General features: G+C 50.3%; 1 protein-coding gene across 5 annotated transcripts; it reads right to left on the minus strand.

Moving 5' to 3' along the window:
• Window positions 1-528: 528 nt before the first annotated feature.
• Window positions 529-27,317, minus strand: DENND2C (DENN domain containing 2C). Of its 5 annotated transcripts, none has more exons than XM_082330470.1 (19): window positions 27,260-27,317; window positions 18,073-19,037; window positions 16,233-16,381; window positions 15,703-15,815; window positions 15,160-15,327; window positions 12,376-12,472; window positions 11,587-11,631; window positions 10,068-10,255; window positions 7,761-7,870; window positions 7,193-7,262; window positions 6,740-6,817; window positions 5,770-5,910; window positions 5,251-5,399; window positions 4,675-4,852; window positions 4,294-4,335; window positions 2,781-2,886; window positions 1,694-1,933; window positions 1,272-1,358; window positions 529-876 (listed from the first exon to the last, which is right to left on the minus strand). In XM_082330470.1, the coding sequence occupies exons 2-19, from the start codon at window positions 18,879-18,881 to the stop codon at window positions 845-847; spliced, it is 2,802 nt and encodes a 933-aa protein (XP_082186596.1). In that variant the 5' UTR covers window positions 18,882-19,037; window positions 27,260-27,317; the 3' UTR covers window positions 529-844. The 5 variants fall into 5 exon arrangements, with proteins under 5 accessions (XP_082186596.1, XP_082186594.1, XP_082186595.1 ...); XM_082330468.1 differs by lacking the exon at window positions 27,260-27,317 and adding an exon at window positions 27,016-27,156; XM_082330469.1 differs by lacking the exon at window positions 27,260-27,317 and adding an exon at window positions 23,999-24,084.
• Between the last annotated feature and the right edge of the window lie 60 nt (window positions 27,318-27,377).

A 27,377-nucleotide genomic window follows, 5' to 3' on the forward strand; every position in this document is an offset into this window, starting at 1 on the left:
CGCTGGTTGTTAGCGGCGGCGGCGGCACGCAGCGCCCCGCGCCCCGGCGGCCCCGGGCACAGCGGAGTCCGGCCCCGGCCCCGGCCCCGGCCCTCCTGCGGGCACAGCGGAGTCAGTCCGGCCCCGGCCCCGGCCCCGGCCCTCCTGCGGGCACAGCGGAGTCAGTCCGGCCCCGGCCCCGGCCCCGGCCCTCCTGCGGGCACAGCGGAGTCAGTCCGGCCCCGGCCCTCCTGCGGGCACAGCGGAGTCAGTCCGGCCCCGGCCCTCCTGCGGGCACAGCGGAGTCCGGCCCCGGCCCCGGCCCCGGTCCCGGCCCTCCTGCGGGCACAGCGGAGTCAGTCCAGCCCCGGTCCCGGCCCTCCTGCGGGCACAGCGGAGTCAGTCCAGCCCCGGTCCCGGCCCTCCTGCGGGCACAGCGGAGTCAGTCCAGCCCCGGTCCCGGCCCTCCTGCGGGCACAGCGGAGTCAGTCCGGCCCCGGCCCCGGCCCCGGCCCTCCTGCGGGCACAGCGGAGTCAGTCCGGCCCCGGCCCTCCTGCGGGCACAGCGGAGTCCGGCCCCGGCCCCGGCCCCGGTCCCGGCCCTCCTGCGGGCACAGCGGAGTCAGTCCAGCCCCGGTCCCGGCCCTCCTGCGGGCACAGCGGAGTCAGTCCAGCCCCGGTCCCGGCCCTCCTGCGGGCACAGCGGAGTCAGTCCAGCCCCGGTCCCGGCCCTCCTGCGGGCACAGCGGAGTCAGTCCAGCCCCGGTCCCGGCCCTCCTGCGGGCACAGCGGAGTCCAGCCCCGGCCGCGGGGCAGGCGGCCCCCCCGGCCCGCCAGCGCTTCGCCGGCCCGCAGCCGCGCACCTTCACTTCTTCTGGAGAAACTTCATCTTACTCCCTGCGGAGAAAAACCAGCGTTAGGAGGCGAAGCCACGCCAGCAGCCACCCGGCTGAGGAACTCGTTAAGGGGGAGATTCACGCCTGGCCCCCTCTGACTCGGCTTCTGCCCCCTTAGCGTGTTCCCGGCCAAGACCAAAGTTAAGAAACAAGTTTAGACAGCTCTAGGATTGGGCAACTTCCCCAAACTTTATCTAACAACGCAAAAGCTTAAAAATAAAAGAAAAATCTTACAAAGCGTTCGGTGTCCCCTGAAGGGGCAAACGTAAACAAAAGGAGCACAAGTGCACGGGCAAAGAATGGGCCCTGCTCTCTTTTGCATGCAATTATTTGCTCAATACCTAAATTTATTAAAAAAAAAAAAAAAGTCAACAAAAAGCAAGGGTGTCCCTTTACCAAGACTGCGAAGGATTTTGTTCATTCCAGTTGGTTCCGTCTCTGGAATACTCTCCAAATACTCCAAGGCACGGACCTCAAAAAGGCCTAAAGAGAAAAAAAAATTAAAAAATCACTCAGCTAGATGAGCTATTCCATCTTCTAGCATGTGGCCTCTTGTATCAGTAACACGGAGGTTACGAAAAGGAAATCATGCATGTAATGTAAGCTGAAGGGATCAAAGCCCCAAAAGGAGAGAGATGCAAAAATTCTTTGCTTCAAATTATAAATTTTGTTGAGTAATTAGAAGGGCACGGAGCTATTACAGACGCCAAAATGCCCACGGGATAACGTGCCAGGACAAAAGACTTAAGAGTCATAGTCACATAACATTATACCTAGAAAGTGAGTTTGTAAAACAAGAAAGTAAGATCAAACCTCACCTTTGACCACGTTCTTACTTAGCTCTCGATCCTGTATGAACCCTGCAAACATCTGCGTTTCCATGAAGAAGTGCAAGAAGTGACGCACATTGCGTGACACGTGGGATTTACGGAACAGCTCCCGCTGAAACACTCGCTCCCCTTTTTCCGTGACACTCATGTGCAGGGAGTAGTGCCCGACGATCTCCACAAAGAACTGCACGAACGCTTCAGAGACCAGGGAGTTAAGAGGCATGTCACCTGTGAAGAGGACACCAGAGGAGACATTTCCCTCTACATTCATCACTTTGGTCGTTCCTCTTCTATAAGAGGAGCAGCAGTTACTTTTTAGGCTGGCTGTCTCAGACGATGACATTTCAGATGGGTGTTCGATATCAAAGAAGCCACAGCTCAAACATTAAGACTTCTCTCCCATGTCAACTTTCTGCTGCAGCTGAGACAGGTTCCATTCTAAAGCTTTTCCAGTAGTTAAAGCATTCATCATTTCTTTTCCCCTGTCAAACATCTAGTGTCTAATACGCTGTAAGCTCATAACAGTCTAAGTTTAATTCTCTTAAAGAATTAGGCAAATTACAGAACACAAACCCACTGGAAAACCAGCTTTGTTACTTCTGATGTGCACGGAATTATGTAATTTGCCAATGCCATTCTCTCAAGCTACTCAATGCTTTTTAAAATTCTCACACTTATTTATCTGACAGATTACGTATAAAGCTGTTCAACTTTGAAAACGATCTGTCAGATTACCCTCTAAAGTACAGAAACCTGCTACGTTCTCTGTTTAAGAAAAACATTCTCTCTGCCACTTAATTAAACATTGAAGAAAACTCAAAGCATGGGAACGGATGCACTTGGCCCAAGGAAAACCAGAGCTCTACACATACTGATCGTGAAAAGAGGAACGATTGCTAGGACACCAAACTTGGTTCTAACACACTCACAAGAAAGATGTTCTCAGTAAGATCACAGCAAAATAGCTTTCTAAAATGCCGCTTCCTACTGTTTATTGCCACTCACTCATTTTTATATCAACTACACGGAAGCTGTAGAGATTTGCTACTGTGAAAACACTTTTCCATTGAAATACCTTGTGCGTCACTCTGCTCGTGTGACAAGATTTCACTTCGTTCTTCCAAGATTTGTACAAGTGCAGCCTGGAGTTTATGAGGCAGGATCTCATCTTCATCTGACGCCTAAAGAGAAAAATGGCCATGAAAGCATTTTTGCATTGTATCTATCTATCAGCAGCAGAACTTTCTCATTGTGAACAGATGAGAAATACTTGTAACGTGCCTGAAGCAGTTAGAAGGAAGTTACTCTATGATATGGTGTATCTTGGTGGAGACAATACTGTCTTGTAGCCACAGAAATCATAGAATCGTTCAGGTTGGAAAAGACCCTTAAGATCATTGAGTCCAACCGTTAGCCCAGCACTGCCAAGCCCACCACTAAACCATGTCCCTCAGCACCACATCTACCCGTCTTTTAAACACCCCCAGGGATGGGGACTCAGCCCCTGCCCTGGGCAGCCTGGGCCAGGGCCTGGCAGCCCTTTGGGGGAAGAAGTTTTTCCCAATACCCAACCCAACCCTGCCCTGGCGCAGCTTGAGGCCGTTCCCTCTCGTCCCATCGCTTGTTCCTGGGGAGCAGAGACCGACCCCCCCGGCTCCAGCCTCCTTTCAGGCCGTTGCAGAGAGCGATGAGGGCTCCCCTCAGCCTCCTCTTCTCCAGGCTGAGCCCCCCCAGCTCCCCCAGCCGCTCCTCATAAGACTTGTTCTCTAGACCCTTCACCAACTTTGTAAAGCATTTGCTCAGCACCCTCCAACTACGCGATATTAGAGTCACACACACAACTGGCCGGCACAGAACAGTGTGTGCTATATCCAAGACACAGACTCGGGCTTATTATAGCAGTGATAAAACACACAACAACAACAAAAGTCTGTTGAGAAAATACGACAAGTCTCAACATTATGGTTAAAAAAACAAACGATCCGTTAATACCTTTCTCCAGTTGCAGGCTGCAATGCAAAATAGAACAGTAAGGCAAGGAAAAGGAGATGCAAATATCCTCCTGAACTAGTAATACTCCGGTATGTTTATAGCTACTTGTCTGGTGGTGTAGAAGCACATTAGGGAAAGTTCAGCAGAGAACCACAAGCGAGCTGTGCTAATTTGTCTCCTAGACTATCACTCCTGGAATAAAAAAAAAAACGAAACCAACAAAGACACCCCAGCTAGATGAGAGAGGAGAAAGCCCCGCAGAGAACAAGTACACAGGAAAGACAGCCAGAAAGCCGCAAAGAATCTTAGTGGTCCACTTCACGTAATGAACCAAGTATCTGTTTTTAAATTCAGCTCAGATAAGCAGCATCTTTGGCTTTGCAGAGCTCTGTACCTCATGCAACCTCAATCTTCCAACAAGGATTTGTAAGCCTGCTCCCTTCTCTATTGATCAAAAAGGAATGCAAGGTATTTCTTCAGCCACTGGAGTCTACATATGAATACCAGCTTTTGCTGATTTCTTGTTTTCGTTTTCTTTCACTGAGGCCTTTTCCTGGCATATACCCATGAGTGACCGGTACTGGTACTTCACTCACCTCTTGCAAGAACTTGTCAGCACAAAGATCAACAATCAGAACCTGGGGAAAGATGTACAAAACACACTGACTCTCATAACCAGGTATGTTGCTGTACAGAAAAAAACAGTTGTGTTTTGTGTTTTTTTTAAATGTCCCCAGTGGCAGGGGATGTCACACATGAAACACAAGTTTTGCATAACTGCAGCCTGTCTACAAGACCGGTGAATATTATTTATCTTTGATAACAACTGAACACCTGACATGTATCTGGCAAGTTCACCAACTGTCTCAGAAAAGTTTAAGAGTTAATATTAAGACAGAATCCACAGAGATTATTGCAGAGAGGTCAGCCTCATACCACTGACATCGCCCCTCCACTGTGCTTCACCCAATTCTCACCTCTTCTATGGGCAGGTCCTGGAGCTGTGGTAACGAGCAGGAGAGAATGCCAATTAAGAATGGGGTCGGAGAGCACACAATATCAATCATAGAAGTTGGCAGGACTGGTATGTAGGTGTGTTGCCAAGTGAAGGGATAAAGCGTTGCAACTGCGGCATGGCCACATTTAGACAGAGTGCTAGAAAGGTAAGAGGAGCACAGAATGGATTGTCAATGTCTTGTTCGGTACTCAGCTACAGACACAGGTTAGGAATGCTGAGGGAAAATGTAATTCACGTACATTGTTTGTGCACCAGCAGAAGCCCCATGCATCCACTTTTAAAGTCAGTTACGGGGAGCTAGGAATAGCATCGACCCAGACTAAAGAGGTAAAGGAAACATTCCCTTATCTCCTCTCGGGTAAATAGCATACTCCAAATTCTAAGCATGCACGTGTTGTGTGGAAAGTCTGCAAAAAGCTTTTAAATGTAACTGTTTACAAAAAGTTAGACAAGCTTGCACGTGAAACAGGCCCAAAGGCAGAAGAAAAAAATAGTGTCCCTCAGAAAGAACTAGTCACTCAGACTCATTTTTTACCTTAAGTTGTCAGCAACAAAGATCACCCTCCTTTCCAGCAGGAGAGAGGCAAAGACCCGAATCATGTGAGAGACACTTAGACACTTCAAGAGGCATTCAAAGTCAACGTGTTCGAGTCGAGAATCCAAGGGACGGCAGAGTTCCATCACCTGAGAGACGAGCAGAGAGGCAGAGTGCTGGAGCAGAAGGCCACAGCCCGGAGTCCGGCCGGACGAGGGGCGGCCTGGCTGGAGCGCAGAACTGGCAGCTCCTCACAAGTGGAGCCCCCCGGCCTGGGCAGTCGGCGCAGGGCATGGCAGAGGACTCCCAGGCAGCAATTCCTTAAAAAGCAGGGAATCACTTCTACGGTAGATGATTCAACAGGAAGCTGGTTTCTGCGACAGCCTCCCTTGGGACTTCAGGACATTACCTTCAGACTAATTATTTACAGGCGGCACCACTCTACAGTGCAGTTTGCAAAGTGCCACTATGCCCCAGAGACACCGTCGACAGAGCAAAGCCAGTCCTGATTTCCCTTACCTCATTTCCTGCTCCCGGCAGGAAACTCCTCACGGTAATCGTGCGTCCAGGAGCGGGGAAAGGCGCCTCCATTACACTACGCATAAATGGGTGTACTAGGGCTGGGGACATCTCTCGCCTCTTCTCCACTTCATCTAAAATCTGCAAGAAAATACATCGGACGTTGGTTTGAGCCAGAGGAGAGATGAGCCTCTCTTAGAGCATCCCGTGCCACAGCTACATGTGAAGGCTCCAACACAGACTCACAGCCCTCTCCCCCATCGCTTGGGATCCCCATGAAAGCTCCTCTCAAATGCCTGAACAATCCAATGGGAATAGATACCCATCAGTACAACTCTCCATTCTCACATCCAGTCTCCCGCTACTGCAAAGAAATGTCTTGTATGTGGTAATCAAATTCTCACAACTAGTTAGAGGACTGAGAAGAGCAACACCCCATCCTCCTCCCCAAATCTTTCTCAAACACTGTTCTAGAAACTCTGTGCTCCAATGATTAGAAATCAGCTTTCGTCATAAGCTTGCCCCTGTATTCTTCTGCAATAGCTGCCCTTTACCTGCAGTAGCTTTCCCCAGTCTTTACCGCCTTATCTATTCCTCTCATGGTGCTAGGAGAAACAAGCTGAGCTCTCCTCCCCGCCCCGCCCCCCTTAAATTGATTTTCCATTTCCAAGTCATGAAAGAAGAGGATGAAGGGGGACCATCAGTAATATCGGGTATTAGAAGCCACTTCCTGACAATAATTTGCTGAAAGAATAGTTAGTTGTCTGTGTATTGGCTGACAAGTCTAAGCACTAGTATCATTTTATCTGCCCTGTCAAAGCAAAGGCAGCAAGGAAGCACCACTCTCCTGGGATGAGTAACAATTGCTAAGCAATTCTAGACTGGACAGAAACATCCAGCTACTTTCTGAAGCTTGCAGGTTGTCAGAGACTCAAGTCCAATAAGACGTAACAGGCTCTCCCCACTTCACCTTGGAGAAGAGGTTGAAGCAGCCCAGGCGGCTAACGATGCAGTATACTTCAGGAAGGCGCTTCCCTTTCCCTTCTGGCTGAAAGGCAACAGGAACAGTTATGCCGAGAACAGGGATGCAATAAAGACCCTAGCACCTACACTGTAGCTGATTTGCAGAATTCCTTCTGCTGTAGTTTCCTCTACACTTCTGACTTAAAAGATTCCTGAAGAATGACCAGGAGCTGTCTTTCACACCCAGAGCCCATGTCACTGTATTGCTGGGCATCACCATGCTCCTTCCCTTATGCATTCAAAGGGCTGGTAGCCTCAGCAGCAGCACAGGTCCTACATAACCTTTATTACTGCTGAAATACTCCAAAGTACTGGGAAATTACTGCTGATTCACGTCCTGCACTTGGCTGCGCATTTATCAATGCATTCTTCACACTCCACCCAATACACAGATGCTTACCAGGAGTTTCTTGCAGTATCCAAACCAGCGTCCACCATCCTCACCCGTCAACACAAAAGAAAATGTTTCACTGGGGAACCAAAGAACAGTCAGGGTTAAATTCACCATGCAGTTCAGAGAAGAGACTGACAAACAAAGCACACAAACTACAAGCCATTCTCTTTCTGGTCATGCTGAAGGCCTCCTGCTGCGGTTAGCAAGCTACTTGGGGCTCTATTCAGTGTAGAAACCTCCAGCCCATGGACTCTCACTGAGCTACTACAGCTCTCTTCCTTCCCAGCTGCTTCTCCATTCTGCCAAGGAGCAACAGAAGCACTTGCAGCCCCGGGAGCTGGCCTTGAACAGTCGTTACAAACTTCCCTCTTATAGGAAAGAGGGTGCTCAGGCAGAAGCAGCACTTCTGAGTCCATCTCCACATCTCATCTTCCCCTCTCACAGGGGTTAGGCATTCAGCTTTTCCCATTCTTCCTTGCTCTGGCTGCAGTTCCTCTGGTCCAGGAAACTGGCACATACCCAAGCTTTCAGCATTGCCTGTTTCAGGCACGAGTATTCAAAAACAAGTCTTTACCTTTTAAGGTCTGATGCAGGAAACCAGTCTTTGGGATCTGGAAAGCAGAATTTGGGAATGACCTTTAGCCTCTCTTCAGTATCCTTTGACTGTTTGAAGGGATGTTCGGGCTGGAGGGGTAACACATGCATTTGAAGTCACTGAAGTGTGGTGCACAGCTGCAGCATTTCAAACAATGGGAGACAGCATCTTCCTGACACATCCAAATGCTGAACCATCAGATAGCTAATGCACAAGTACAGGAGAACGTATTCTGACTATAACAGATTCCCACTCCCCTCTTGCACCTTTCCTGCTGATCGGACTTCTGTAAAATTACCCAGCTGGTCTTGGTAGGAACTGAGTAGGGATTTACAAGCACGGCCAAGTTTACTGGGGAACGAAGCTAGAACTGACCCCCCCAAATGATGGTTGTGTCAGCTTGCCTCGGTTCCTTTCCTAGGAGATTTGAAGACCCTAAGAGGAACAAGAATGTGTTCAGCTTGTGATCACTCATCATTCAATTGTGAAAACAGTGTATCTGAATCACATGTTCCAATTACAATGTGCGGGCTCAAGTCAAATCCCTCAAAGACTACAGGACAACTTTCCATGCTCAAAACTGCCCAGAAGGGGCAAAAGGAAGGTTTTCAAATAAGAGAGATCACATTTAAGTAGGAAACGACCCTGAGAAGAGGAAAGTTTCCTGCATAAAGCTGATTTTAGACACTGTACTCTCAGTCAGCGCATCTAAGCTATTCCAATGACCCAAGCTGTGACAGCATGAAGGAGCGGTTAGGAAAACAGTACAGCATTTTCACAGAGTAACAGTTGTACAAAAGCTTTGATGTCCTTGGGCATGCAGCCCAAAGAAGAAGGTGACAAGCAGATTACTTGGAAGCAAGGCTATTTTTAGAAGGGAGAGAAATCTGTAATCAGAACACCTCCATAATTACTGGGCAATGTTTCCTGCAAACTCCCAGCCTGACAGACTGTCCTGTAAAAAGTCACTCACCAAAACACTTCACTTTGAGCAGAGGATAAATAAACACTGAGAAAATAATTTGTTTTGTTAGTGCATTTATAAAAGCCAGTGAAGAGCCACATGGTACAGTTGGGTCTGATTGTCTGCTAAGGCAGCAGGAAAAGAATAACGCGCTGCCCTTCCCAAAGGCGACGAACAGATTGAGAGGTTGCACCAGGGAAAAGCTAAATCTGGTTACATTCCTTTCTTCCTCCTAAGACCCTAAAGTTTGCACTTTTAGCAGATATTATTTACGTATGTTCAGTTTTACCCACTAAGTTAAGACTGTGCACTCTTTCTGGCTGTAGTCCCTTATGCATTTTGTGAATCCAAAACATTTACATATTTAAGACACTAGAGTTATTTGCACATAAATCCCTTACACAGCTGGACACTATGGGTCCTGCTGGAGTCCCACATAACCTCCCTTAATGAATCTGACATCTCCTTCTCTATGTGGATGACATGCAGATTCCTTAATAATCTCTGGCTGATTCCTGATAGCACAGCTAGAATTACTAGTTTTGTTCTGGTTTTTAGTGGAAGGCAGCAGGTGCAAGCCTAGATGGTGACAACTGAATATTCATTTCAATCTGGAACCAGAGAAGCAAGCATCAAGGCTCCATCCTCTTAGCTTCACGGTAACTACTGTGCACACTGAGTCACAATTCGGAGTCACGCACTGATCTTGTCATCCATTTGGGCTGAACAGACAGAAAGCAAGCTTACTGCAAATGGCTTGTTCTAGCTACAGTACTTTAACTTCCACAGTTCTCCTCTGCTTTTTGAGGGCTCGTACACATGGCATTGCCATTTTTATTTTTTTATTTTTCCCCCAGAACAGTATAAATAAGCGTAAGAGCCCTGGGATTCTAGTTCCTGTGCGCCATCAGTCAAATTGCTCCACTGCTTGTTTATAAATCACAGACTACCAGGATGAGGTCAGGCCAGCTTTGGGAACAGAGCACTGCACTCCCCTTCCTCTCCTGCAGGCTGCCTCAGCAGTGTATCACAACACCGTACGGCTTTATGGTATTTCCAGGCAATTAGAATTAGAGTAGGAGCCTTCCTGGTTCCAAAAAAAAGACGGTAAACTCATTATGACGAAAGATATTCAACAACGGCCCAACGCTATACATTAGGTCTGTAACAGAGCAAGGTGCTTCATATTCCAAGGCTGTATCCTAACCAGTGGGCCAGCTTTACTTTTTTTTAGTATAGAGTTTCGGAAGGGATACACACTGCGAGAGGAAATAAACAGCTGCTGAGTGTGTGTTGTGGGCAGGTTTCCATGCAGCTCCTACCTTGCTGGGAAACTGCTGTATGATCTGTGGTGTGTACGTCATCTCAGATGCCTTCTTGTGCAGCGACACCACCACAAACAGCTCAAATAGCCGCTGCTCCTGAAGCTCTATCAAATCCCTCTCCAGAGTCTGGTAGTGCAGGTTCCTCTTGGAGGCTGACTGCACCTGCAGCAGGCACCTGTGTCGACCTGAAGAAAGGAACAAATCCAAAACCCGACTGTGGCTATCACTGCCACACACCTGCAGGTCACAGAAGAGGACTTGTCACCACCTTTAGAAGGGGGAAAAGAGATGGGTGCATTTGCCTAACATCACTGCTGCGCCCTACGGGACTTGGACTCCTGCGTCAGCTCCTCAAGGACAGAGCTGTTCCAGAGAGGGGAGCACTGGCCTTGCAGCAGCTCTGCAAACCCCTCCTGACCGACAGCGAGCATTCTCCTGCTGTCCTGACATTCCTTCCACACAGCTCAGAGTGACATGTCGTGGTAACGATGAGGGAAGCCCGGCTGTGAGAAGAAGCCCAGCTCCACCAGTTCAGTAACTGCCAGGCCTCAGGCAGCTACTCCGTACAGCAGCACAGGCATTCAAGAGAGGCAGAGCCAGTTCCCTGGCCAAGAAACCTCCAGGCTGGGACATCCTGGCAGTACAGATGCACAAGCACAGGCACAGCACTCTGATGTAAGACATTCCTGTGGCCCAGGCATCACGACACATTCTGGACGCTTTGGAAACAACTCTTAAATCAGGCAGTGACTCAATCACTGTATTTCTGCAGAGACTCTTCACTCTCCGTTACTCTCCTTAACATAAGAAAGTGGAACTTTACTATTCGCTCCAAGTTAAGGCCTTCTGTGTGCTTCCCTCCAAGTAAATGAAATGTCTAAAACAATTCCGTTGGTCCCTTTTGCCAGATGCTCGCTTAGAGACATGACGGAGTCACTCACCGGGGCTGCTGGCCAACCATGACCATTTCGCATTCAAACCTTACCCGCATAGAAACTAAGACCTCTTTGGTCCTTCCCACATAAGCTAAAACTAAGTAGGTATTTCAAGTCTGCAGTTTGGGCCTATAACCAAACTCAGGACTGTGGAACCAGACAAATAACCAAGTGATTTCTCCCCAGAGGAAAGCACATTTCACAACATTATACATATAAAACAGAACCAAGGGAAAGAAGTAGGGGGAAAATAGCCTCAAGTGTTAGCAGCAAAGGGGATCCAGGGACAACCTCCTGCAAGACATATTTTAGTTAAGTGTGACTCTACCAACCCAAAAATGAATCTACTTCTAGCGACTGGCAGATTTAATGGCATTAAACCTCAAGGGCTCGGGAGAAGTGGCAGAAATAGAGGTTGATTTGTCACAGCAACAGCTCCCAGCCTTGGCCATGCTGCCTCTTAGATGATCCCTTTCTCTGTCTCGCCAGAAGCCACAACTAGTCCGCGTGCTTATCCCATTAGAGCCTTAGCCAAGTGCGTAGTGCTACGGGGACAGGACCAGCCCCTGTGATTCACTCACTTTTTGGCTGATTTTCCGTATCACTTTCATTCCCACTGGTTTCACCTGAAACACACATAGTTTTCACTTATTAGCCACGCAGAAGGAAGATGGGCAACACCCAATGTTGGGAAAGAGAGAGAACTTTAGACTCATCAGACCAACATCACTCAGGGCTGCCCACCTATTCTGCTCAAAGCATCAGCAAAGAACAGTCGGTACTGGCAAATGTGCTATCATAGTAAACTGCAAAAAGCGGAGTTGATATCAAGTCACTGTTTGCAGTAAACCACCAGTAGGTCAGCTGAACACAGGCAAAGAACAGAAACCAGGTGGTCATTTGATGCTCCTATAAAAGTTGCTGAACAGAATATACTATAAATAAAGACCATACCATGGCCACAAAATTAGAAGAACACAAGAATATCACTTTAGAGGCACAAAAGCGATGAGTGGAGTAGTCAGAGGTAGTTCTCGTGCCGAGTGGTTTTGTGGGAAATTTTTGGGTTTGTTCTGCTTTTTTGAAAAAGCACTTTTAACCAGTAGCCCAGCTCTTCAGGCTCAGATCATAGCGGAATCTTCCATTTGTGACAGTGTTAAACTCGGGTTAGGGAAGTGTTCCCAAACCTGGCAGTGCTGAAAGCTCAACAATTCCAGCTGCAAGACATGGGGTTTAGCACTGTCGAGTCAGCCCAGCATAAGCTGCAGGAGATGGTGGTGCCTGGCCTGCTAGCAGTACCCCAGGATGTACAGGAACCGTGCCGCTCAAGAGGTTTATAGCACAGAGAGAGGTGCTGGAGAGCTCTATACCTTTCATCGGAGGCGCTTCTCTCCCAGCAGGACTGAGCAACTTCACCCTCTTCTTTCCACGCTTAGAATCAAAGATCTCTTGTATTTTTAGTACCAGCTGAAATCCAAAGCAGAAGCAGAAGTTAATGCAGGGGTCCAGAAAAGGGTCGAGGCGCCAACAGGACTGCAGCCCAACAGCTATCGTCTAGCACCACAACACCTGGGAAAGGCTGCCCAAGTCCTGCCAGGGACCCTGGCTCAGAGACTGCTTGCTAGAGTGCTTTTAACACAGCTCACTGGATAATGAATGAGCACAGAATTTCTGCTACAAAAGAGAGATTACTGTTAGCACAACTCAAAGCTGACACCAAATTGCACAAGCATTCTGGAAGTTATCATACTTTGCTTACCAAACAGATAGCAGGAGTAGCAAACTGTCTGGCATCAGATCTCCACTTTCTATTAGAAGCCAACTGCAAAGGTACTTGCAAGAAGATCTTATAAACCCTCTACCACAAAGGACTCTGAACTCTGCATGCTCTCAAGCATCCCAATTCTTTCCAAGCCCAGAAAAAGCAGAGCTCTCTCAATGTAGCTTGGGGTTTGGTTTTTGTTTGTTTGCTTGTTTTGTTTTTTAAAAGTTTGCTGCTGTAGTTGGGTGTCAGGCAGCTCGAGTAAGTTCTCCAAAGCACCATATCGGGCACGGAACAAGGCTGCTCTAAGCACAGTCCTTGTCCCAGGGTAGATTGCTAAAATTAAAGGATTATATACTTTCATTTTGCACAGGTGAAGAAAGACAGTGGGACAGAATAATCGGTCTGTGCTGCAGGGACACCACAGACCTGGTCCAGTGGAAGCAAAAATTTGGAAAAAAACACAGCCCAATGCGGACTAAGCTACAGACATGAAAAAAGGGTCAGCATTTAGACACTCCAAGTCGATGCTGTTAACCTTCCTTCCTGGTCACAATGGCCTTAAACCCAAAGTCCTAATGCTTTCTGTTAGGCCTCTCTGGACTCCCCCCCTGAGCTGCCAGGTATACAAGATGGCTATCGCTTCATTGTGAAGAAGGATTTACGCTAAATGCAGTGAGCAGGTCAAGTTCATTCTTGTCTCAAGAATTCATTAAATGCTCCCACTGAATGTAGGAGGGTGGGGCCCAGCCATTTGTCACCACAAATACTGCATAAAAAGGAAGATACTCAGCAAGAGAACCTGTTTTTCAGCTCAAGCCTTTATCCCCAGCTCAGAAAACTAGGCTTAGGCTCTTCTTTTCAGATCTATTTCTCCCCACTTTCTGTGTTAGCCAGTCCTCCTAGCACGATGAGGCTGCAAGGAAGAAAACAGCCCACAGCAGAAAGCAGTGCTTCTCCTGCAAAATCTGCCTTCTTTCCCCCCTACCATCCAGCCTTACCTAGAGGATTTCCATTTCTGTTCTGATTTTTGTGCAGCTGAGTCACCAGTGAAAGATATTGGGTGTGTTTAAGGCAGCTATGACTTTCTTAAGCAATAAATATGTTTTTTCTTTTTAGACTCCAATCCTTTTCTCAATCTCTGGAGCAATCTTGGCTCAATTCCTTGCGAGCAAAAAGAGTAAAGTGTGCTTCCTGCATGTAAATCGTTACCAGATTTTTGGAATAGGTTTGCTTTTGGAGAATGTTTTGTTTTTCCCCTCCAAATGAAAGATACTCTCCATCACAGCGTTTTTATAATCTCGCCATCTCCTTCCTGATTTTCCAGGCCTACAGTTTGTTTAAAACAGATACAGAAGTTGCTTGTTACTCTAAAGTACTTAATGTTTGAAAAGTATTTTGTAGCTGTCCAACTCTACCTCACAGTCTTGTGCAATTTGAGCAAATACACCCAATTTTCACAAGAAGGAAAGATCTGCAGAAGTTAAATTATTTTACCACGGAAAAAGTAAGTTGTTGCCACTACCACAACTGGAATTTGAGTCCTGTGCACAAAGTGCCACTACAGTGGTGGCTGCAGCTGTCCTTCTAGAGCACATGCTGCGTTTTATCACTGAGGGACATGAGCTGGTAATCAATGCTAGTATCTAGAAAGATTCCCGACACATCAAACGAGAATTACAACGGAGTCCTCTATCGTGAAGGTGGATTAAAAGCCTTTCTCACTACTCTGGCCTCAGAAGCGTATCTGCCTTGCACACAGGCAGAAGGGAGCAGCCAGAGGCAGCAGAAGGGAGAACCATATGAAGGCTCTGCGAAACACGCTTATCCCTAAAAGCTGTTCTTCACCTTTAGACTATGAAACAGCTGCAAGGGCACGTTCCTGATGGCAAGTCAAGAACTCCAAGCCAACATGCCAAGTAACCAAGGGCCCAGCCAGCTTGCCACAGCAGCCCGACACTGTCACCCATCTAACAACTCAGTGCAGGCAGCAAGAACACAAGGGTCAGTCTGAGAAGTCACCGGGAGCAAGGGACATGTACACACAACTGTACAGAGCTGGCCCTTCAGCTCACAGAGAGCTTCCTTGCATTCCTGCACCACATTCAGCACAAAACCAGCATCATTACTCTTCATGGAAGCATTGGGAACAAGGCTTAAATGACAAAGCACAAGGAGGAGCCAGTATTCACACACAGCACTGATCTTCAGGTTAACACCTAGTACTATGCTTGCAGATTCTTGGCCAACAAAACCACTGCCGCCCCAGCTAGAACTGGCACTCTGTTTTTTGATTCCCAAACACCTGCCCTGCTACGTGGAGGGGAAATGGTTCGAGCAGGGCCACCTGTCAACACATACAGCAGTGCAAGAAGTAATGCTTAAATCTCACCCAGGGCAAGTTCCTTCTCCTGCTAGCAGCCTCTACTGCTCGGAACAGCTTCCACTCGGTCAGTGTGGCAGGCAGGGTTGTGTCCTTCACCATTTTCCCTTGGAGATTTGTCTGGGAGGACTTTAGCTCAAGAGTCTTGCGACTGAGGAAGGGAGGCTTTGGGGGAGGCTAGAAAACAGAATCAGAAGAGATGGTTAAGCATGGGATTAAGCTTTGGTCCAAGCTCAGAGTCAAAGGAGTCAGATTACAAATGATAAACTCACTGCAGCCTCCTGCTCTACCAAACTCCCCATCCCACACCCCCCCACATACTCAAGCATCTCATCAACACTCTCTTGTTCCTATTCTTTTGCTCCTTAGCAGCTTAATCAACTGCCACTGCCATGGCTGTTCATTATCATTTACACTGATAACAAACAATAAAAAATAAGGAAAACCAATGACGTAGCAGTGGGGAATGTGGGGCCACGGGGGAGCACAAAATAGGGCGCTTGTGAGGATGACTCTCTGTAAATATGTGACAATTTAATCCCCTCACCCTACCTTGGGAGCCCTACTGGTGCTCCGGGAGGGTGGTAGCTTCCAGACAGATGGGACCTTCCACAGGGGTAAGGGCAGCACTCTGATATCTTCATACGGGTTCTCTTTTGCAGGACCTGGGAAAAGCATTGGATGGGGGATTTATGAAAGGAGATGAAGTCCTGCATTCTTGCAAGGGATGCAAGCAGGGAGAGTGTGCAGTTGTCTGCCAAGCTTTAACAGGGTCTGAGACAGACCTGTTTTAAGATGGATTAGGTTCCCACCACTCAAAGATCCTTCTAACCCACTACCATCAACTTGGCAAACTGTACACGGATTCAGCAAAACAAAACACTTCTACCACTGCAGAGAAAGTAGCTCTATTGCAAAGCAGCTAATTTTGTCAGTGTTCACACTGATCTCTGTGCAGCACTCGAGCAAAGCCACAGAGCTGGAAAGGGCCTCAATGCATTCTCATCTTCATTCCTCCCTCCCCAGCAAATCTGCTACCCTTAATTAAAGTGAGTGCCTCCCCCAGAAGCACAGGCACATACAGATAATGTCTTCGTAGATGTTGTCTTCTGACTGTGTGTAGACGAGCCTGGATCCGGTAGTGCCATTTGTCTCTTCTTGAAGTCTGTGGGAGTTGGTGGTTGCCATCCGCTTGCGGAAGCCCTGGATGTCCTCAAACTCAAAAGATTTCCTAGAGGAAAACCAGTGTAACTTCTTCTAAAGGCACCTGCATGTACCAGTGAGTTGCCGTCTCCAGTCCACACAGGGTATGGTCCTCCTTGGGGCCATCAAGCACATGGGTGCTCCACTCTGGACTCTCTGATTTCCAGGTGTTGAGGTTTAACCCCAGCCGGCAGCTCAGCCCCACCCAGCCGCTCACTCGCTCCCACCCAGTGGGATGGGGGAGAGAATGGGAAGGGTAAAAGTGAGAAAACGCATGGGTCAAGATAGAGACAGTTTAATAGGTAAAGCAAAAGCTGCGCACGCAAGCAAAGCAAAATAAGGCATCCATTCGCTACTTCCCATCAGCAGGCAGGTGTTGTCATCTCCAGGAAAGCAGGGGTCCATCACATGTAACGGTTACTTGGGAAGACAAACGCCATCACTCCAAACATCCCCCCCTTCCTCTTTCTTCCCCCAATTTTTATTGCTGAGCATGACGTCATACGGTCTGGGATATCCCTTGGGTCAGCTGTCCTGGCTGTGTCCCCTCCCAGCTTCTTGCCCACCCCTGGCCTCCTCGCTGGTGGGGTGGGGTGAGAAGCAGAAAAGGCCTTGACTCTGTGTAAGCGCTGCTCAGCAACAACTAAAACAGCCCGGTGTTATCAACACTGTTTCCAGCACAAATCCAAAACACAGCCCTATGGCTACTATGGAGAAAATTAACTCTGTCCCAACCAAAACCAGCACACCAAGCGAGTCCTACTCACTTACTCTGGGAGATTTTTAAATTAAAAATGAAGTTGGAGGCCCCATGGCCAAGCACACTCCAAGCAGGTATGGCAAGTCCCATCCTGTCACAGAGGCAAGAACCCAAAACACGTTTTGCAGACTAAGCACCTGCAGCAGTACTCAGAATTAGGGCACTGCTTTCTACTGGACCTCTCCTACTGCTCATGCTAAGGGTGCTATCGCATTTGTGAGTTTGCATTTTCATACACTTGGCCTCCATTTCAAAATTATAGCACAGAGGTCACAAAGGAGCCGGCAGGGATTTAGCCCATCATCATAAAACTTGTTTTGTTGCTGCATGCTTTGCCACGGTAAAAGAAGGTTTCAGGAGTCCTAGCCACATCTCCACCTATAATGTTCACACTACTCTCCGGGCAGCTCATCTGTAAGCAGAACTAGCACCAAGCTAGCTCAGAGACTTTTTACTCTGGAACAGGGACCTACGTATGGGAAAGAGGGAAGAACAGCCAAACTTACTGCAACAGGGGTACCCACAGCTGACAGCCTCCAACTTTAAGCAACAAGAGAATCTTTCACTCACGGGAAAGCCAGAACATTTAGCAGCCATACTGCCCCAAGAGAAAGCTATGCTGTAATCCACAAATTGCAGCTGAGGACAAGCTCAGGGCAAGAAGCAGGCAGCACTCTCCCTGGGGCCAGCATATTGTCTCTTATCTCTGTTTTAAGGTGTGGGACTGACTGCTGTTTGGAGCTTTTAGCCTTCCTTGCAAGATTAGCAGCAGCAAAAGTAGTGCATATACAATGCTGGAAAGGGGATACCTTTCATCCAGAAATATCCTCTCCCCATCAACAGAGGCATCATCAGTACTAGCATCGCCACAAGAATATCATGGCAAGCAAGCTGTTTAAACCCATCTAGAAACTGATTTAAGGAAACATGTTTCAGACATGAGAGACGAATCGATGTACCTCTGGGTTCTCCCTCTGATCCTCCTGCTGGCTATTCTCTCCTCAGGGTTGTTGGAGGATGACACCAAGTCTCCTCCATGCTGCTTTTGCAGGGGAGCTTCCCTGGTAGCACTGGCATCACTACAGCTACTAGCACCCTTTTCTGCAAGATAGCGGAAAGTCCTACGGGGCTTGGGTGGTGGGACAGCAGCTGGCTGCTCCTCTTGCCCCTCAGCCTCAGAGTAAATGTTTTTCAAGCTCCTCTCTGCCCTGCAGAGAGAGTCCACTCCTTTGGTTTTAAGTTCTCTTTCCGTGGAGCCACAGCTCCCTTGCTTCCTCTGAAAGTGCAAGGGACCTGGTGGGGCTTTGCCAGGCAGAAGGGGATCTGCTCTGCTCCACAGAGCTTGTGAGGTATAGAAGTTCCCTGGGGGCAGTGTCGCCCCTGGGTCCAGGAAGTCTGCGTGCCACTCTCCTTTCTCCTTGGCTTGGGAAGCTAGGCTGCATGCACAGGGCTTGAGGTCACCACAGTCATCAGTCTGCAAGCAGCTCCGTGTATCTTCCCTGAAGTCCAAACCCAGGCTCTTTGGATCTTTGGACCCAGTCTTTCTGCCCTTCTCTGTATGTTCTGGCTTCACTTTGGGTAGAGCATCGCAGCTGGGATCATACTTTACTCCGAAGTCCTTCAGCTGCTGTTTCTCCTTGCTGGAGCACCCTCGTGTCCTCCCCTCCCACTGGGAGATCTTCTGCTTGATGTTGCGGCAGTGGCTCCGGGAGAGGGTCTGCACAGCAGAGCGGGAGAAGCCACTGTCCACTGCCCCTGTGGAGTGCATGGCAAGTGCCAATGTGCTTACAAACACCCCATCTCCAGCCTTGTCCAGGTCCACCCGTGTCCTGCACACATCAAGCTGGCATGAGACTCCAAAGCACCCAGTGGTGTCCAAGAGCCCCTGGGTGTCAGCTCTGCAAGGACTGCCTGCTAGCACAACCTGCAGACAAAAAAAAGAAAAGAACCATCAGCTGCACTCGAGCCATACACACCACCGGGAACTCCCAGCTGCTCTCTGGCAACTGCTGAAGAACATTCCTCCCCAAATCACATGTTCAAGAGTGGCTTCCAGAGCACGCTCCCCACAAAGCCTGTTTCTGTAGCACACATCTGGGAGGGCTAACAAAAGGAAGCAGAGGTCTCACTGGCTTAAAAAACCAAAAAACCACCACAACAAGAACAAAACACAGCCAGGGATCCCAAGGGTCCAAACTCAAGGAAGTTATTTAATGGCACAGGAACACAACAGCACGGCCTGCCTGCAGCAGAGCTCTCAGCCAGCCCCTCTGCTGCTTGCTTGTACTGATGCAGGCTAGGCAGGAGTGCTCAGTTTCTCCTGATGCTCTGTACCGCTCAGAGCACCTCAGGCAGCACATAGCCAAACCACCGCAGCACGATGTCTCTACCAGAACTCTCAACACAGCAGAGACACAGCAAGATACAAGATACCACGCCAGCTCTATAGAAGGGGAACCACATCTACTTCTCCAGAGAGTCAGGAACCCTGGAACCACAGCTACTTCTCCAGCAGGACAGCTGCTGCTTCACCCAGGACTAGCACAGTTGTGATGACTGGAGAAGAGCCCAACTGCACCCCTCCTCCCAGAAGTGCTCTCCTACTGCACAAGTAAAAACCTGTCTGATGTTCTGCTTGTCAACACTGGACCTAAATTTGCCATCAGAGAGACTGGAGGGCAGTGGTGCCCAGCCTGTGGCTTACAGCCAGGGCAAGTTTTAAAAGGCATAAAACAGAGGCCAAAAGGCAGAGGAAGCTGGTGACTTCTCATGCTCTAGAGGAAAATAGCCCTGTGTTTAGATCAGCGGAGGAGAAGGAAGGCTAAAGAAACACTATGGCTTCTCCTACCTAAGCAGAGCCTGCACAAACAGGAGCTATGCTGTTTGAGACTACCCCAACGTATAATCCAGAGGACACAGCAAACAGTCCTCCAGATAGTCTTGCAGCAAGAAAGGCAGGTGAAACCACCAGGGAGAACCTGGGTGGCTGTACAGACCCAGCACCTACAGGTCTGGTATGACCTCAGTACAGACATTTCACATGTGGAATCCCCAGCCTCGGAGCCCTTCGGCTCTACCTGTAGCTCACAATGCATCCCCAGTGTTCTCAGATATGCCAGCACGGCTGAAAACTCATCTTGGACAGAAGACAGCAGCCCATAGGCTCTAATATGTTCTGTTCCTCCCTTTCTCCAGGCAGTTACCCCATTTCAGAAGTCCCAACCCTCCAGGTCTATTTAATGTTCCCCATTTGTATTAGGAGACAAGCAGTCAGCAAAGCTCGGGCTCAGGCCAGGTCGCCATGCAGCAAGCCTGGCCATGCTGGCTTCAGTAACATTCCCTTGGCACTAAGAAGTCTCCCCGCAAAAGGCAGAACAAGAGCAGCAAGCAGTCTCCATTCCACACATGCAGCAAAAACAGAGGACCTCTGCAAAAAGCAAGCCAGACTTGCTCCAGGTGGGAACACAGGCCATAGTCAAACAAAGCCTGTACTCAGGCTCCACCTGACAGATCCAGCCAGCTCTCACTGCCAAAAACTGGGTACATGCCCTCCAAAGCTGCTCTTACAACACCCAGTCCTCATTGACTCACCAGAGCCTGTAAGAAGTTGCAGAACCAAGGATGGGAAGCAAACCAAGCTGGAAGACAGAGGAGCTTAAAGCTGCCTGACAAGGGTTCATGCCCCATGCACCAGGCTGGGCGTGGAGAGCCCCTGCCGCAGCAGAGGCCTGCATCCTTCCCACCATTGATACCGCACCTCAAATTCCAGGGCTCCAGCGCTACTGGCTCTATCCCTGGCATTGCTGATCTGCTTGGCAGAGGCATTTGCCGTGCAATTAAAAGAAAAGCACTGGTCTTGACAGACCTACTTGATATAGTTAGTGAGAGAAGAAAGCTCATTGACATAGGACAGCCCAGGGCTCCCCGGCCAATTCAGTGATGGCTTGGGCACACGTGGCACCAAGCCTTGGCTCTCTGCTGCACTTCCACACTCTACCAAAGCAGCATTGCTCGCTGTGGCAAGAAGCTCACTGCTGCCTGTCTCCAGAGAGAACAGCGTGGGTCCTTGCAGTCTGGCATTGCTTATCACATCGTCCCAGACAGCTGCCGGTAACTCTCCCGCTCAGCAGTGAATGGGCTAAACTTGGACAATCTGGGTAAGCAGCTGAACTGGGGATATTTGCTCCATCATCAGCCCTCCGTCCCTCGTCAGCATTCTGCCCTGTCCTCAACAATTTCAGAGCCACACCGCTGCTGACCACTGCCCAGCACGTCTCCAAAGAAGCGAGGTGAAGCTACTACCGTGCAGGTGGCACCGCGGCTCCAGCGTCAGCTGCAGCGTGGCACAGCACCCCCTCCCCACTCCTGCCAGTAGCAAGGTGCAGGCAGGGGACGAGCAAACAAGAGGACTGCTGATCCCCTCACGGAGGGACGGGGGGGAGGGGAGCAGAACAAGTTCAAGAACGACAGAGAACACACAAAACAGCAAACAACACCTACCCCACTCTCCCCGACTCCCTTGCCCAGGGTACTGCAGTGCTACTGCGCCCCATGGCGAGACCCTCTTCCCGCAGAGCCAGGCTGCTCCCCTGCTGCTCCAGGCAGCAAGGGGCCCCTGCCCTCTCCTATAAATAGGCATTGTTTCCAAAACATCCTGAGCTAGAGCAGAGCCATCCTTCCTCAACCCCTGTCTGCAAGGCCCTGATTAACAGACAGGAAAGCAACTTTCCCCTTTCCTATGCCATTGCAACTACTCTACAGCAACAGTGCTCAGGGCTGCTCCTGAGGACCTGAGGCACAAGCTAGCAAAGAAACAAAAGCTCTGACGGGGAAAGCCAGGTTAGGAGAGGGGCGAAACAGCCTCCTCTCAGCCAGTACAGCTTCAGACCAGGGACCTTTACTCCCTGCCAGGTCTTCAAACACAGGACCACTGGATGCAGAACGCATGCAGGGACAGGCCCCTGAAGGACCTTGCAGTGTGGAGCGATGAGCTTATTCACAGGACTAAGCACTGCAAGGCCAGCACACGCATTCATGGAGCACATGCAGCTCCACGCTGACAGCAAGCCCACACGTGGCACCAAAGGCTCCCTTGCTTCCCAACCGCACTGGCAGCTTTCTTCTCCGAATACACCAGCTGTCAGCTACCCCTGGGCTCCGACCAGCAGCCCGGCAAAACACCTGCATGCAGCATCCATGAGGGCAAATCATCGCACAGAGCAGACTGAGCTCAGCTTTCTAGTTGGGTCCGTCCTCAGAGCGTGCAGGGCTGCCTGTGCTCAAGTGGGTCAGGTCTGCTGGCTGCCAGCCTGCCCCATGTCCTTCCTCCAACGACTCACATTGGTAAGGGTGCAACAAAACGTGCATTTGCCATAGTTTCCTCAGCCAGCCTGCCGTATTTCTGCTTCCTGATATAGAGCCATGGCCCAAGTCAGCCTAATGCTCCTGACCTCTCCTACTGTCCACATCTGTGCTTCCACGATGGGGCACAACCAGCAGCTGAGAAACACGGTGGAGAAGCACAGTCCCCGCCAGCATACAGGTACTGGCGAGACCGTGCCTGCAGCGCTGCCTCTGGTGCTGCTCACCGATGGGTGCCCAGAGTTCAAGCAGTTCACCCAGTGCTCAAGCAATTACCTGACTCCAGCATCCAGAGCTACAGAGACCCATATGCAGAAACAGGATCCACATTGAGTTTGTTTCCTCTCCTTCAGCATAAACCTACCAAGTAATATTACTTCTCCAGCCAGTGAAGCTCCACACACTGGCTGAAGAAGTGGTATTACTTCGAAGGTGAAGCAATAAGCTTCACTCACCCAAGAAGTTTTCAGTGCAACAGTGAAGGTCTTTCCAAGGCATGTCATTCATTGATCTTTGAACTACCAGATACACCTAGAAACACGTGGCTCCTGGCTCATCTTAAACACAGACGGCAGAGCACAAGCTTAAAGCACCCGACGTTCTCTCCTGCTTGGTGCTGCTCTGCCAGCCACAGCCCTGAACTGTGTCTTCCAAAATAACTATCCAAGGAGGAGAAGAATGCAGCTCTTCACCTGTCCAGGCTTGCAAGGCAAGTGGCTGCTATCGAGAACTAGGCATTTAATCTAAGCTTATCACGTGAGCCAGGGCAAGGGTAGAGACTATCTTTGGTGAAGAAAGAGCAGACTGGGGTGGTCTGATCCAAGCTAAGTAACCCTCAGACACAGTCTGAGATAGGCCAAAACACAGCTTAGGGACACAGAACTGGTAGAGACCACCTGAGTCAGGCAGCCAGCACTTGTAATCTCAGGGACCACACGCACCATTCCTTTCACAAACTAACCAGACTTAACATGACTGCTCCTCTCCTGACCTCTCCTTCCAAACTCCACTGTGCTTCCCAGTTATTTCCACAGAAGCCAAATTTATCATCCCTACTGCATTAGTACTTACAGCATTTGTGTAGTCAAGAATACTGCGTTATTTCATTGAAAGCAGTATTTTGGGGTGAAGAGAAATTAAATAATTTCTAGACAATGTATCACACATTTCTCCCAAAAGACAGCCTCTCCGATCCACAGTTTGAAGACAGCCTCCGTATCTTTATCCAAAGCAGAAGAATGAGGCATATTCACACCACATGATAGGCAGCCCTGACTCTTTTTCCAATTCTGAAAGCCAGAGAGCACACTAAGCATTTTCCATGCAAAGTCTCAAGACAATTCCATTTCCTGAAACCACATGCTCAAGGAGAGAATGCTGCCAGTGCTGTCCAAGAATAAAACACTCGCTGATGCTGAGGTCAAGTCCACCCACTGCAGGTGCTGCTGGTACCCCACAACCCCCCTTACCACACTCACGCCGGCACCTGATTAGCCAAACAAAGGCACTAACACACCACCTTACCTTATCCTGCTGCACAACAGGCACGAGAACACGCAAATCACTGACTTGGCAAGCCCATGCAGTTCTGAAGCAATCTTGCGCTCCTTTTATGAGAGCCGTGCAGTTCTAAACCACCCAAGACACCTCCTTGTCACCAAGCCTCCTGTGTTGGCAGCCAAATAAAAGACAGTTCCTGGTCTTCTGAAGTCTAGGGAAGCTGGCAGCTCAGTCCTGGAGAGATGAGGGGACAGCCAGCACAGCAGCAAGGACCCCTTCCAGAGTTCTCAGCTATTCCCATTCTGTTCAGCTCCAGAACAAACCTGAACAAAACTGTGCCATGCTAATGCTTGAAAGACATGGGCAGTACCAAACAAGCAGATTTTATATCAAAATAAGTAACACTTCAGGAATGCGGTGTGCTTAGTCATTTCCATCTCGATACAAAGCAATTCTAGTTGTTAACTCATTCAAAGCTTCTGCACATCACGCTGAGGAATGGAGTTCTACCTCATCAGATGCATGGCCACGTAGAGCACAGCCCCTGGACACAGTAAATGCGATGCCGATCTTAATTACATGAAAAAAAGGAGGTTAAGTCTGACCTCTGCCATGGGTCCTACGACTTTTGTACTGATAAGAAAGATGCATCTGGATCTTTCAACTTCCAGTCTTTTTCTGAAGTGATGAAATTACCCATGCTAAAAAAAAACAAACAACCTTACATGTAAACATGTAAGCCCTGAAGGCTTTTATACCAGAGGACACACGGCAGAACCCACCATGTACTATTTTTAAAGTCATGTTTTTTTAACCTGACTCATGGTATCTGAATGCTCAGGTTAGCAGTACTGAAAACAGCAGTTGACTCAGACACTACACCACAGGCTGGCTGCATGCCCCAGGAATGCTGCAGCTTCACACAAGAGCTAAGACCCAAGGTGGGGACAGAGAGAAAGTTAAACCCAAATATGAGTTATCCTGGAGCCGTTTCTTGGTGCAACTGTCAGAGGTGAGATTCCAGGCTTCCCCCAGGGCTGACATCACCATAAAACCACGACCACCTTTATGTTCCAAGGGCCACCGCAGATCGGCTGCATGAGGCCACAACAACCGGCCACTCATTCCTTTGGAAAAGGCTCAGTAGCATGGAGGCAGCTGCCCCAAGAGCTTCAGAGGGTGCAGACCAAGGTAGCATCAGAAAATCTCTCAGACACACATCCAGATAACATGTTCCCAGAGCTACAGAGAATGACCCACATCCGTACTAGAATACTGAGTAAGAATTTGCCAAGCAGCAATGCACAGCACGAGGACTCAGCACTCCAGGACAGCTCCTCCAGCCAGCTGTTTCAAGCAGGAACGTTTTACAAGACTGCCACCACCACCTTTTACTTCTCCCATACCCGACACCCTCAGACATTCTCTGCATGAGCCTTCCCTTCAGGGCAAACTGGAGCACACAGCCTAGGAGACATGCTTTTTGGGACAGGGTGCCCAAAATCTTTCAGGGTCCGTTTCTTCACTCACCACATTCTATCCCTGCAGGAGTTCAACTTCTAAACACTCAGATAGTAAGCAATTTACTTAATCCTGCCTGCAAGCCCCTGAAGGGACAACCAGTCTGAGTAGTGACTGAAAGACACATCACGCTCCTGGTGAGCCACTGGGCTCCTGACGCTGGTCAGGACACTTCCATTGCTCTAGCAAATACCCTGCTAGGGCTTTTCCCCTACCCGCCTGTCTGCGACCGAGCAGACGGCTGGACCAAACTCCTGCACCTCCCCTCCGGCCGACAGAGCCCTGAAGGGCAGCACCTGGGCCTGTTCAGCAGCTTCTCATTTCTCTGCTCCGCTCTCCCTTTTCCCATGCGGCAAGGTCACCGCTCGCTCCTCATCCCTCCCTCCTGTAACCCTGACAGACAGGGACAGCAGAAACCACAACCACCATTGCCCAAATACACATTTCCAGGGGTTCTTTATCCTGCAGCTCCTCTTCTACTTTTCTTCTGTCATGAGGGCTGATGCAAGCCCCAGCTGTCAAGAAGAAGAGCTGCCACCACTACTAGGGCTCTATCAGTCGCGGCAGCACCATGCCCACTCAGACAGGCTGCGTTCAGCCACGGTAACTGGAACAGAGGGGTCTACACAGTGAACTGGGAAAGGCAAGGGGAGACTGGTCCAGCATGCCAGCCTACACCCCGTGCCCTAGGACAGCACTGCCAGAAAGGTACGCAGGCCTGTGTGCAACAAAGCACAAGTATCTGGCACTACCTAAAACATCACAGCCTACTAGTAAAGAATTTGCCCTAAAGAAACCCTGTACAGAATCACAGAGTGGTTGAGGTGGGAGAGGACCTCTGGAGGTCACCTTGTCCAACCCCCTGCTGAAGCAAGGCCACCTACAGCAGGTTGCCCAGGACCATGCTCAGAGGGTTTTTGAATCTCTCCAAGGACGTAGGCTCCACAACCTCCCTGGGCAATCTGTGCCAGTGCTTGGTCACCCTCAGAGTGAAAAAGCGTCTCCCCATGTTCAGAGGGAACCTCCCGTGTGTCAGTTTGCACCCATCACCTCTGGTCATGTCACTGGGAGCCAAAGAGCCTGGCTGGGTCCTCTCTGCACCCTCCCTTCGGGCATTCGTGCGCATCGGCAGGATCCCCACACCACACCCCCGAGCCTCCTCGTCTCCGGGCTGACGAGGACGAGGCACGGTGGTAAAACACGAGGCCGGTGACTCATGTGGGGCAGCGGCTGGGCTTGAGCAGGCACCGACGCCCTCGCTGGGCTCAGCTCCCGCTCCTTCACGCCCTGCCCTGCCCACGGGGGAAACGGTGCAGCCGCCGCTTCCCCGGGGACCGGGCGGCAGGGGCCCCTCGGGACAGAGCTGCCGGCCCTGTCACAGGCCCTCCAGAGCTCCGCGGCCGCCGGGGCTCCCGCCCGGGGACTGGCGAGCACCGGCCACCCCGCAGGGCCGCCCTCCGGCTGCAGCATCGCTCGCCTCCCCGCTCAGGGGCGGGAAACGACGCCTCAGCGATCCTTACCCGATCCCAGCAGTCCCAGGCTCCCGCCGGGGCCGGGCAGGCAGCGCTCTGCGCCGCGGGCCGGGACCGGCTGCGATCGAACCGCGCAAACCTCCCGCCGCTGCCAGCCGCACCGAGGCCCGCCCGGCTCCGCCGCCAGCGCGTCCCGTCCAGCAGCCCCGAGCCCGGCCGCGACCCCGCGGGAAGCCCCGGTCCCCCCTGCCCGGGCCGAGCCGCCCGCCCGGAGCCCCGCTCCCCGCCTCACCCGGCGCCACGGCCCGGCCCCGGCCCCGCTCTCACAGGACGCTCCCGCCGCGCACGGAGCCTCCGCCCATTGGCTGGCGGGGCCGTCACTCAGGCGGCAGCCCCGCCCCCCGCCGCAG

This window comes from Platalea leucorodia, assembly GCF_965183815.1.
Source record: "Platalea leucorodia genome assembly, chromosome: 19".
Taxonomy (NCBI): Eukaryota; Metazoa; Chordata; class Aves; order Pelecaniformes; family Threskiornithidae; genus Platalea; species Platalea leucorodia.

Excerpts from the sequence above, each read along its gene's own strand:
- DENND2C (XM_082330470.1), bottom strand. The coding sequence starts at position 18,881 with ATGCACTCCACAGGGGCAGTGGACAGTGGCTTCTCCCGCTCTGCTGTG. Across the intron at positions 15,328-15,702 it reads GCACCAGTAGGGCTCCCAAG|CCTCCCCCAAAGCCTCCCTT; the intron begins GTAGGGTGAGGG and ends TCTGTTTTCTAG. Across the intron at positions 877-1,271 it reads CAAAATCCTTCGCAGTCTTG|GGAGTAAGATGAAGTTTCTC; the intron begins GTAAAGGGACAC and ends TTTTCTCCGCAG.